Source organism: Medicago truncatula, chromosome 5 (assembly GCF_003473485.1).
Source record: "Medicago truncatula cultivar Jemalong A17 chromosome 5, MtrunA17r5.0-ANR, whole genome shotgun sequence".
Lineage (NCBI taxonomy): Eukaryota > Viridiplantae > Streptophyta > Magnoliopsida > Fabales > Fabaceae > Medicago > Medicago truncatula.
The window spans coordinates 41,940,250-41,952,870 of record NC_053046.1 but is presented as its reverse complement, the minus strand read 5'-3'; the positions used below and the strand labels follow the sequence as shown (position 1 = coordinate 41,952,870).

The window sequence follows — 12,621 nt, the reverse complement described above, 5'->3', positions numbered from 1 at the left end:
TTTTGTGTGCTTTATGTTCTAACACATTATGCATGACAAGTCACGTTTTAAGCAAAAGATTTCTTTTGAAGTCCTTTTTTCTCCTAATCTTTATTTAACTTCTATCTCAATTTAAATTGTTTTTCCTTTGATAAGTAGATTATTTTTTAAGATATAGTCGTGTATGAGTGTTCAGCTTAACATTGGCTTATATGAGCAAACAACCATTTTTTTATAAACAAAACAAAATCACATATCCCTCGAGGTTTCTAATGTATATTTTTTTTTTCATCTTTTCATCAGACAATGCAATTTTTATGTGACATGAGAGAATCTTTTCCCAAATTACGCTTGTATTTTATCATATTTTAAGGATTCATCATCAATTTAATTAAAAAAATACACGATCCACCTAGTTTCTTTGTTTGTGCATGTTCAAAGTTTTAACACATTACACGTGATAAATCACATTTTACGCAAAAGCAAAAATTTCTTGTTGTGCTTGCAATTTTTCTTTCATTGTGTTATTATTTTAGGTTGTTATAAAATTGGTTCTTGAATAAATTAACCGTGCAAAATTAATCTTGCTAAAAATAATTTAAATCTAAAATGATTTATATTTAGATGTATTCATATAAAGCTAAAAGCCTGAAGTTCATATTAACTTGACATAGAATTTTCTAAGGTGGTTGCCATCTTTTCAAAAGACAAGGCAATTTTCAGGTGGAAAGAGAAAGTCATTTCTTAAATTACGTTAGTACTTTACCTTCTTTTAAGGATTCATATTTACCATTAAAATAATTGAACTAAAAAAAAACTCACCATAAAATATTCCACCTAGTGTTAAAAGTATTTTCAAGGCACATTTTCTGCAAAAGTAATAATTTCAATCATTTTTTCTCCTAATTTTTATATAGCAGAACAATTTTATTAAATTTTTTGTTTAAAAATATAAAATAAAGAATGATCATTCAACTTAACGTGGATATAACCAATAACTATCGTAAATTTTATAATACCAGATATAGCTATGCAAAATGTTGTGAATTCCGGACTTAAATCTCACACCAATATAAACTATGATCTGTGGAGCAAGTATCAATGACAACCAATAATCAAATGTAAACCATAAGCAATAACAACAATATAGACCTAATCTATAAACCAAGTGCATAGCAAAACCATAATTTAACCATTACGCATGACAAGTCACGTTTTAAGCAAAAGATTTCTTTTGAAGTCCTTTTTTCTCCTAATCTTTATTTAACTTCTTTCTCAATTTGAATTGTTTTTCCTTTGATAAGTAGATTATTTTTTAAGATATAGTCGTGTATGAGTGTTAAGCTTAATATTGGCTTATATGAGCAAACAACCATTTTTTCATAAGCAAAACAAAATCATATATGCCTCGAGGTTTCTAATGTATTTTTTTCATCTTTTCATCAGACAATGCAATTCTCATGTGACATGAGAGAATCTTTTCCCAAATTACGCTTGTATTTTATCATATTTTAAGGATTCATCATCAATTTAACTTTTTCATCTTTTCATGAGACAATGCAATTTTCATGTGACATGAGAGAATCTTTTCCCAAATTACGCTTGTATTTTATCATATTTTAAGGATTCATCATCAATTTAACTAAAAAAATACACCACTAAGTGATCCACCTAGTTTCTTTGTTTGTGCATGATCAAAGTTTTAACACATTACACGTGATAAATCACATTTTACGCAAAAGCAAAAATTTCTTGTTGTGACTCAAATTTTCTTTCATTGTGTTATTATTTTAGGTTGTGATAAAATTGGTTCTTGAATAAATTAACAGTGCAAAATAAATCTGGCTAAAAATAATTTAAATCGAAAGCGATTTATATTTAGATGTATTCATGTAAAGCTAAAAGCCTCGAATTTATATTACTTTGACATAGAATTTTCTAAGGTGGTTACCTTGTTTTTAAAAGACAATGCAATTTTCATGTGGAAGGAGAATATCATTTCTCAAATTACGTTAGTACTTTACCTTTTTTTAAGTATATTCAAGGCACATTTTCCACCTAGTGTTAAAAGTATTTTCAAGGAGAAAATCATATTCACCTTTAAAATAATTGAACCAAAAAAATTCACCATTAAATATTCCACCCAGTGTTAAAAGTATTTTCAAGGCACATTTTCTGCAAAAGTTATAATTCCAATCACGTTTTCTCCTAATTTCTATATAGTTGGACAATTTCTTTTAAATTGTTTGTTCGAAAATATAAAATAAAGAATGATCATTCAACTTAACGTGGATATATATGAACCAATAACTATGTTCCGTAAACAAATTGAAATCTCAAAGGTTCAAAATAACTTGAATTAGAATTTATAAAATCAATTTCGAATCTTTCAAAAGTGGAATCAGACATGTATAAGAGTTAAAGCAAACAAAAATTAAGGTTGTCATCTCTTACATGTAAGAAAAACATGTTCTTCAAGCTTGTTACAAAAGCTATGATATTCATTTCACTTTTGTTCTTATATATACAGGTTTCCTAATCATAGCCTTCTCACCACAAAAATAAAAAAAACATAGCATTCTTGAAACTTTTCATAATGAGAACTCTAGCAAAACAGTTAGTGTCAATTGTGTTACTTCTTGTTCTTTTAATTGAAATAGAGGGAGATCTGATTTCAACAATTCCGAAAGACAACGCGAACAAAAATTTCACCAACACCAGTGTTGAAGTTGAGGCGGCTAGTGAGGATCAAGAATCACCTAACTGTGCTACACAACCATCGATATGTGACACAGAAGAACCTCCTCCAAGACGTGTATGTTGTAGAAACCGGTGTGTTGATGTTTCTTTTGATGCAGACAATTGTGGGGTGTGTGGAATTGCTTGCCCAAGGTTTGGTAGTTGGCATTGTTGTTGGGGTGTGTGTGTAAACATAAACTTTAACCCTTTTAACTGTGGTGCTTGTGGAAGGCCATGTCGTCTTGCAACTCCATGCATTTGGGGTAGGTGTCTTTTTACAACACCAGAACCGCCAGCACTTCTCTCCGCAGGGTCTCCTGAGGAGAACTCACCAAAGATCCCTAATCATTAGTATGATCAATATCCTAAACACCCTCACCCAATATTGCGAGTGGGCTTATTTATTATTTTATATCATAAGATTATTATTAATTGTTGTTATGTACTTATGAATGATGTTGTATTCTATGTTGCATTAAAGAAATGAATGATTTCTATGTTATAATTAAAAGAAGCATGTTTATGTCAATATTATATTAAGTTTATATGTGACAAATAACAACAAATATAACTATGGTTTTGTTTTTAATCTTAAATTATTATAAACACCAATAATTAATGTTGTTAGATCTTGTTTTGCGGAAAGCTTAAAAGCATGAACAAGATTAAGGAAAATTTCTGTTATATTAATGTTTTGGTCCCTATACATTTATGTTGAAACATCAACCTACAAGACTAAATAACAAGACTCAATACTCAATATTTATGCACATATTCCTTTTCTAAGAATTTTATTTTTCTTCTCTAGTTCCACATCCCATCTTCATGCCAATTCTCTTCCACTTTTGTGCATCTAAAGAAGTAGTGCCACTCATTCTTGATTTCTTGTCCCCATATAACACTTGTAAACCATCTAAAAAAAATCATCAGAAATTTGATGAATAACGTTGATTTGATTCATAATGAGTGGAAGATGGAAAATTAACCCAAGAAATCAATTTGATATCATCAATAGAGGAGATGTGTAGTTCCACATCCCATTTTTATATTGTAACCATATATGGTCATAAATATATAAAGACTCGTCTCCTTTTCTACAATCTTTGAAGTCCTTCTTAAATTTTAATTTTAATTTCTGTTGTCAAGTATATCTAATTCTCTAAGACAATGGTTCAGTTTCTCTAACAACTCAACATTAGCATATTTCTTCCATCTTCCTAGCACAACATTGTTTATTTTGAGCTATTCCAACCATGAATATTTTTTAGCCTTAAAACTCTAATCTTGGTTGCTGAATTGAATATACAAACTATATCATGATGGGGAATGGTTTGGTTGATCATCTATGGCCTTTAAGAATTTATATTGTGGAAAATTGTGAATCCAAATAACTAAAAGATCACATGGTTCTCTACATTTATCTCTCTTATTGAAACATATAAATCTTGAGGATGACTAGTATTGTATGGATGGCTAATCCTCACATTTATGAAATTTCATGAATAATTGATCACATGAGAATCTATATGCTCTTTCCACATTGACGTTAACCCATTGCTACAACAAATTATATTGACAAAAAAAAATGAGAATGAAATCCCATTCTAGAGAACCAATGTTTCACACAAACCTTCTTCTGGCGATCAACTCTTAATTATGGACCCAATCTCGCTTGCCACCATGTAAATATGTTTTAAATTTTATGTATATATGTTTTATTCCCTCAAAAAAAATGTAAATATGTTTTATGGAAGAAAAAAACCCAAATATGTATTCCAATAGAAAAATTAGCAATTATTCAAAATCATGAACCTTTTATATAAATTTTCTCCGTAAATATTTGTGAACTTGCAATAATTCAAAATATACGTCATTTTTTTATTACCAAGATCATTATAATAATTTTTCAATTAAATAAACAATTATTTTTCTAAAATAATGCACATATAATATGAGATTATCAATTCTTTTTTACGAGATTATCAATTCTCGATAAATATAATGCAAATTACTCTCCTTTCAAAAAATAATAATGCAACATACTTCCAACATTGTGTAATTATCTTGATAATCAAGAGAACTTTCACATTGGCACCTTGCAATACATATAACAATATAAGGTATAATTATCATAAATTGTATTTTATTTCTGGAAAAGAAAGGCAATTCCATCATTTAAAGACTTTACTCAAGCTTTCCATTCCCCTTTTCTTTTGAAGCACATTGCATAAATTGCCTAACTATTCAAAATGACTTTTGAATTTGCATATTTGATAAATAATGATAAATGATATCTAAAAGGGCGTGAGTTTTGTGTAGATATCTAATATGAATGATTAGTATGTACCTAGACGTTTCAAAAAATTTATCTCACCCGGATAATATCAATATAGTTTCATTCAACACTCGTGAGTCCAAGAAGGTTCTCGGTTGAATTACACCAATAATATTAGGATAGTTACATCAAGCCTTCACGTGTCCAAGTATTCTCCCCCATTAGCACGGATCTCATGCTCTTTATCTCATCCTTTTTCCATCTGCAAGCATAAAATAAACCTCAAACTAAACTTTCTTACAACAAATCAATTGCAAAATCTTGAAAAGCATCATAGTGAGATTTTCCTTGTAACAATAAACTAAAGATTTGTTTTGATAAATAAAGAAAAAAATTATAAGCATAAAAAAATAGAAAATATATAGAATGAAAAAAAATAGTTGCAGAAAAGGGAACTACAATCATAATAGATAAATCAACAAAGACAAAAATCATATGTATAAATAAAAAAATAAAAAAAACATTCAAATTTAAGGAAAGGAAAAATTATATACAAAGCAAAGAGTTTTGTCATTAGATGCTTCCATTGAATTTGAATGATGATGATGATGATGATCATAATAATAATAATAATAATAATAATATTAATAATATTAATAATTAATAATCACACTTCAAGATCTACAATCAAAACTCACACAAAAATACACAACAAATCAAAAACAGAAAAATTGTAAAATAATATAGAGTGATCTATTCCAAACAACCTCAATCAATTCTTACTCATCAAACAAATGTTCTCTATTTTTACAAACATAATCATAAACATAATCAACCGAAAGAAGTTCAAAAAACTTCCAATCAAATCTCTCTTCTCGTCAATTACAAAAGGAGAAACTCGATACCTGAAATAAAAATTTACCATTTTTTTTATTTCAAATCATAACTTGAGAAATGAAAGAAATTCAAACAATAAAAAGATACAAATCTCTCTTAAAAATGGTGAACTTTAAAAACAGAAGGTTTAAATAAAAATTGGGGAAAATCAATTTAAAGGAGAAATTGAAGAAGAAAACTCGCCAAGAGTAAAAGAAGAAGATAATGTAACTGCTAAAAACAACTCCGATGCAGTGGAGGAGATTTACCAAGTGGTGGAAGGTGAAGGTGGTTATGTAATAAATAAAATTGATAGTTCTACAAGATGAATGGATGGTTTTTTTTTTATAGAGGATGACGTAAGGATTACAACGATGTTTTTGTTTATGTGCGGGAAGTCCGGGGTTGGCCATAAATGAAGTACAAAGGTAGACATAAGGTGGTTTCGTGTAGGGAGGGATGAGTTCTCTAGTTTTATATTTTAAGAGGAAGATATAATGGCGAGGAAACTTACTTCCGTGAAAGATAATTGTGAGGAAAATTTTGCAATATGAGTTGAGAAATTAATGGAATTATTATCTTAGCTAGATTTTGATTAGATTTTTTTTGTGTTGAAAATAGGACATTGTAGCAACTTGATTTATGTAATGATGCGGGCTAAAAGACCCGACCCAATTATTCACAGTGTCATCCAACATCAAAGTGACCACCTTGTCAGTCCACGTGGTGCTACATAGAGCCCGAGCTCTTGCACCACCTCGTAAGAAATATCCCCTTGTAGAGGTGCACAAGACGTGATAAGGATCTATTACGTCATACTAGAACCACCTCAAATATCACTAGAGCGCATGCGTGTGCTCCACCGCCTTAACAACGTTACCACTTTTTTGGTAGCTACCAAGTTGTTCCTATATACATGAACTTGATTGGTACCCCTCCTATCTCGGGATCTGTTACACTAAGTACATACTCATATATATATATATATATATATATACATGAATTGTTCCTACTTATAGGGGTTTCACTTAACTCCACTTATCTCGGGTTGGTTACTTTGATATCCTCATTAGCCTCATAACAAACCACACCAATGACAAGGAGTGAAGATAGCAATACATAACCAAGGATCAATACTCTTGATAAAACATTATAAATATGGGGGTCTTGCTCCTCATATAAGATCATCTCACTTTTATCAGACACCCCCTTCTTGGAAGGTATACCTCATCTTCTCAGACAATTAGTACACTTTATATGTACTATTATACATAGTTGATATGAGAACTGAGAATTGTCGAGTAAAAATAATTCAAATGATATGTAACAACATGCTTCCTTATCAGTTATATAGCAAGCTCTGTTAGGGTTAGGTTTCCTTTGTTAGTGCTCTTGCTGATGATACTAACGCAAAAACGATTCTAAAAGTCTCTTACAAAGAAAAGATTTTAAATATATTTGATGACAAAGTTCAAGATATGAATCATATATGGTAAGTTCAAGATACGAAGCATAAAATCCACGCCTAGAATATAATATCTAAGCATATATACAAGGCAAATTCTATGGTACACTCAAAAATTTGAGTGTACCGGTACACCAAATCATCAAATTCATATTGAAACGAGTTGTTTTTTCGAAGAAAAAGAATTGTTTTCTATCAATAACAATTACAATAATTAGATCTTAGTTACCGAAAGTGTCGACGAAAATAAAATTTTATATTTTTTGAATTTTTGTTACATATAACAAAGAATATTTATTATTTTTTATGAGAAAATGTTAAAAATTTAATATGATTCTTATAAACAATGAAATGATGTTTATTCTTATAAAATGATGTCTTATAAAATATAAATATCGATAAATAACTCTTTATTTCATAAAATAATGGTTAAATTGTAAATATTTGAAGCAGGAGTACCGATACACCTCAATTTGTGAGGTGTACCGTAGAAGTTCCCTATATACAATTACTTTGGAATGACTTAAATTTAGTGGTTGAGTGCTATTATATTCCTGAAGAAGTTTCATTTTTCTTGTTTGACGTGTGAGTGGTATATGTCTCCTCTATTTATAGGAGAAAGGTTAAGGAGTTTTCATATATTTGTTATAAAAAAATTTACTTTTTTTTTTTATAAGAATCAGAAAGAAAAAAAAAATTAAAATTGTATCAAATAAGAAGTTGTGTTGAGTAGCTTCTCTTGAAGATTTTTTTTTTATTTTTTATCTATTTCTTTCTTTTTAAAAAGTGATTTTTATAAATGCAAGTATTGAAAGAAAAATAAGGAAATATTTAAGAGTAATTTACCCATAAGAGATGCTTCTAAGAGATGATGTGCCATTAGAACTTCCTCTGTTGGATTAACCATGCCAGCATCCATTGAACGTTTATGGATTTTGAGTATAGTATATATGGTGGAACCAAATACAATAAATACAGTGGTTGCTATAGTTTTTATGATTAATGGACCCCTTCCACGCTTCAAAAGGTCTAACACCTTCACCATTAATTTTCGTATTGGATTTGCAAAAGATAGTATTAGAATTACTGTTAATTCTATTGACAAAAGTGCAAATAAAAGTTGTACCATTTTTGTAGAACTACTTGAATATCGGTTTCTATGGTGAAAATGTAAGAAGTTTGAATCCTCCAAATCAAACTCTTATTTTGTACCTTGTTCTTAGAAGTTGCTTATGGAAAGTGAAAAGGTTTGGTAAAGAATTATGCTATGCTTTCCTTTTTTACAACCAAGGAGGCATAGAATAACTTCAATCAATAGCATCGTTTCAAAAAAAAAAATTTATGATTCAATTCCTACCTTTTATCGAATTACTGTTTTTTAATATATTTTTACTCTAGAATATTTTTAGCACTACTTGGCAGAGGTTTTTTGCAACAAAATGAATTCTGATACAAACTAACCAAACCTAAGTGAGAGGTATAAAGAGAGAACAATTCTTTTATAAAGATTTGTTGGCTTAAATCAGGTAAACACTGGAAATTCAAGATCGAAAGATATGAGGACACTCATTATCTTATTTAGCATTATAATTTGTTAAATTTATTCCACTATGGTTTATATCTCTAGTAGAATATTCACCCAAAAAAATTGTATAGAAGACATGCTGCTATAGTCTATCTATAAATAAGAAGTACTTTCAACGCACATTGTATAGAAAAACTCTAATTTCAATCACTTTTTCTCCTAATATTTTATTTTCTTTTGTCTTTGGTTAACTATTTTTCCTTTAAAAGTTGTTCATATATAAAGATAAATCAAGTTTGATCATTCAACTTAACGTGGGTATAAATGAACCGACAACTATGTTTTATAAACCAAACGAAATGTTAAATGCATTAAGGTTTATAATAATTTTTCAAGATTAAGATTAATTTTTTCAAGAGCTCGTTGATTGGGGTAAATGTGTCCGAGGAATTTATGAGGATGGCTTGTGACTTTTTGAATTGTAGTGAAGGAATGCCTCCGTTTAAGTATTTGGGGTTACCGGTGGGGGCTAACCCGAGGAGTTTGGCAACTTGGGAACCATTGGTGAATCTTTTAAGCGGAAAGTTGAATTCATAGGGCATAAATATATTAGTTTTGGGGGAAGAATAGTACTCCTAAACTCGGTTATAAATTCAATTCCAATCTTTTACTTGTCGTTCTTGAAGATGCCGGTTCAAGTGTGGAAGAAAATTGTTAGAGTTCAAAGGGAATTTCTTTGGGGTGGAGTGAGAGGAGGAAATAAAATTAGTTGGGTAAAGTGGGACTCGGTGTGTCAATCAAAGAGGAATGGAGGTCTTGGGGTTAGGGATGTTAGGGTGGTTAATGTGAGTTTGTTGGCGAAATGGAGATGGAGATTGTTAGATGGAGAAAAGGCGTTGTGGAAAGATGTGTTAGAGGAAAAATATGGTCCATGTGTAGATACGGTGTTGGAGGAAGGTGGAGTGGTGTGGCCTAGATTCTCATCCTTATGGTGGAAGGATTTAGTTAAGTTGGATGATTTTGGTGAGCAAAATTGGTTCAATTCGGAGATTGTTAAAAAGTGGGGAATGGGATTAATACTAGTTTTGGAATGATAAGTGGAGGGGGGATAGATATCTCCGCCTTCTATATCCTCGACTTTTTTCAATTTCAAATCAAAGGGAGGCAAAAGTGGGGGAAGTTGGGGTGCTAGTGGAGGAGGGAGTGGATTGGAGGTTCATATGGAGAAGAAATTTGTTTGTAGGGGAAGAGGAATTGTTACTTAGTCTTAAGGAGGATTTGGAGGAGATGAGGTGGTCTCAAGAGATTGATGTGTGGAGATGGAAGTTAGAAGAAAGTGGAGTTTTTTCGGTGAAGTCGGCGTACATGAGGTTGGAGGAATCGGTGTTGAGGGAGGATTTGTGGGATGAAGAGGAAAAGGGAGTTTTTGAAGACATGTGGAAGAGCCCCGCACCATCTAAAGTGGTGGCGTTTGCTTGGAAGGCACTCCGTAACCGGATAGCTACAAAAGATAACCTTGTGTTAAGGAACGTTCTTCCACCGGAGGCTTCCATTTTGTGTGTTTTGTGCAATAGGGATGAGGAATCCTCAAGTCATCTTTTTTTACATTGTGAAGTGGTGAGGTCGGTTTGGTTGAGATTGATGGGGTGGATGAATTGCTCTTTTATAATTCCCCCGAATTTGTTTGTTCATTGGGATTGTTGGTGTGGGGAGGCTAGAAATAAGAAGGTGGTTAACGGATTGAGGATGGTTTGGCATTCCGCGGTTTGGTTGTTGTGGAAAGCAATAAATGATAAATTTTTTAAAAATACTACTTGTGAGATAGATGAAATAGTGGAGGAGATTAAAGTTTTGTCTTGAAAATGGATGTTGAATAGAACCAAAAGCCCGACTTGCTTTTGTTTGTTGAGGTGAGGGGTGGGGGTGTGTATGCCGTGCTGCTGCCCTTTAGTTTCCTTCTGGTGTATCGGTTTCTACTGTGAGCTTCTGTTTTGCCTTCAATGTTGTTTGATTTAAGTATCATTGTTGTATGGATGGGGTAGGTACTTGGTAGTTTATGTTATGCGCTACCTGGGAGTGCTTGCTGGAATTGTTTTTAGGTGTGTTGTATTTCTTGCTTCGGGGATAGATAGTGAGAGACAAGGGTATGCATTTGGTTTCCTTCTCCATTTCTATACTTTGGCCTCATTATCTAGGGTTAGGATCCTCTCCATTTATGTGCTTCTCCATTTCTTTAATTTGGAGAGATAAAAGCACATAAAATCTTGAAAAAAGTAAAATATAATTAATGATGGTGGGACCCACTTAGTGGTAGGACCCACCATATATTTTTTGTGTCTATCTTTCTCCAACTTGCAAAACTTTATTTATTTTGCCAAATAGAGAGGATCTTCACCCCATTATCTAGGTAGGTTTGGTATTTGGGTTGAGAGGTGTTCCGTATATTTGCGGCGCCGGTTGTATTTATTTTTCTTTTTCGAGTTCTTCTCGTCTTGCGTCGATTCGTTGTTAATAATATTTGTCATTTCAAAAATAAATAAAATTAAGGTTTATAATAACTTGATTTTGAATTTTCTTGGGTAGTTTTCATCTTTTCAAAAGATATTACAAACAATTTTAAGTTTTGGCACAACACACTTACTAAATTAAATTTGACACATAAGGAATAATTTCTTGTTTTGACTCCAATTTATCTTTTAGGGTGTTCAAAACTGTATAATTATTTTAAGTTGTCGCAAATTTTGGTTCTTGAATAAATTAACCATATAAAATAAATTTTGGTTAAAAATAATTTAAATGTAAACTGATTTATATTTTGATTTATTCATGCAAAGCAAAAAGCCTCAAGTTCATACTAAAGTTGATATTGAATTTCCTAAGGTACTTTACCATCTAATAAAAGACATTGCATTTATCATGTGAGTTAGTATTCTTTTAACGTTATTCAAGATTAAAAATAATAGTTTATATGAAAATGATTTACAATTGGGTGTATTCATGTCAAGATAAAAGCCTAGAGTTCATATTAACTTGATAGAGAATGATAGAGAATTTCCTAAGGTATAGTTACTCTTTTTTCAAAAGACATAGCAATTTTCATGTGAGTTAGTATTCTTTTAACGTTATTCAAGATTAAAAAAAAAGCACAACACCAATTGTATCACCATATAAAGTACGTCATTTCGCTTCTTTAATTTTAAGATTCTATCTTCTCTTCAATATTAAGATATTAAATAAACTAACATTGCAACATTTAAACTAGCGTTTTGCTTTTGCGTGGTTTATGTTCTAACACATTGCACATGACAAGTCACATTTTAAGCAAAAGATTTCTTTTCAAGTCCTTTTTTCTCCTAATCTTTATTTAACTTCCATCTCAATTTGAATTGTTTTTCCTTTGAAAAGTATATTGTTTTTTAAGATAAAGTCATGTATGAGTATTTTAGCTTAACATTGGCTTAAAAGAGCAAACAATCATTTTTCGTAAACAAAACAAAATCTCATATGCCTCAAGGTTTTTAATAACTTAATTATAATTTTCTTGATAAATCACATTTTACGCAAAAGCAAAATTTTCTTGTTGTGACTACAATTTTTCTTTCATTGTGTTATTATTTTAGGTTGTTATAAAATTGGTTCTTGAATAAATTAACCGTGCAAAATAAATCTGGCTAAAAATAATTTAAATCTAAAATGATTTATATTTAGATGTATCCATGCAAAGCTAAAAGCCTGAAGTTCATATTAACTTGACATAGAATT

The 12,621-nt window shown here is 30.7% G+C and overlaps 1 protein-coding gene and 1 long non-coding RNA gene across 4 annotated transcripts; one reads left to right on the top strand and one right to left on the bottom strand.

Moving 5' to 3' along the window:
* Window positions 1-2,480: 2,480 nt before the first annotated feature.
* Window positions 2,481-3,140, top strand: LOC11428854 (protein STIG1). The gene has a single exon (XM_003617549.3). It carries the CDS (start codon window positions 2,576-2,578, stop codon window positions 3,068-3,070), a length of 495 nt encoding a protein of 164 aa, XP_003617597.1. The 5' UTR covers window positions 2,481-2,575; the 3' UTR covers window positions 3,071-3,140.
* A 188-nt stretch (window positions 3,141-3,328) lies between these two features.
* LOC25494956 (uncharacterized) lies at window positions 3,329-8,520 on the bottom strand. Of its 3 annotated transcripts, none has more exons than XR_003012233.2 (3): window positions 8,181-8,520; window positions 5,093-5,255; window positions 3,329-3,631 (listed from the first exon to the last, which is right to left on the bottom strand). It is a non-coding gene; the product is annotated as an uncharacterized lncRNA (long non-coding RNA). The 3 variants fall into 3 exon arrangements; XR_005646161.1 differs by lacking the exon at window positions 8,181-8,520 and adding an exon at window positions 6,139-6,168; XR_005646160.1 differs by lacking the exon at window positions 8,181-8,520 and adding an exon at window positions 5,761-5,888.
* Between the last annotated feature and the right edge of the window lie 4,101 nt (window positions 8,521-12,621).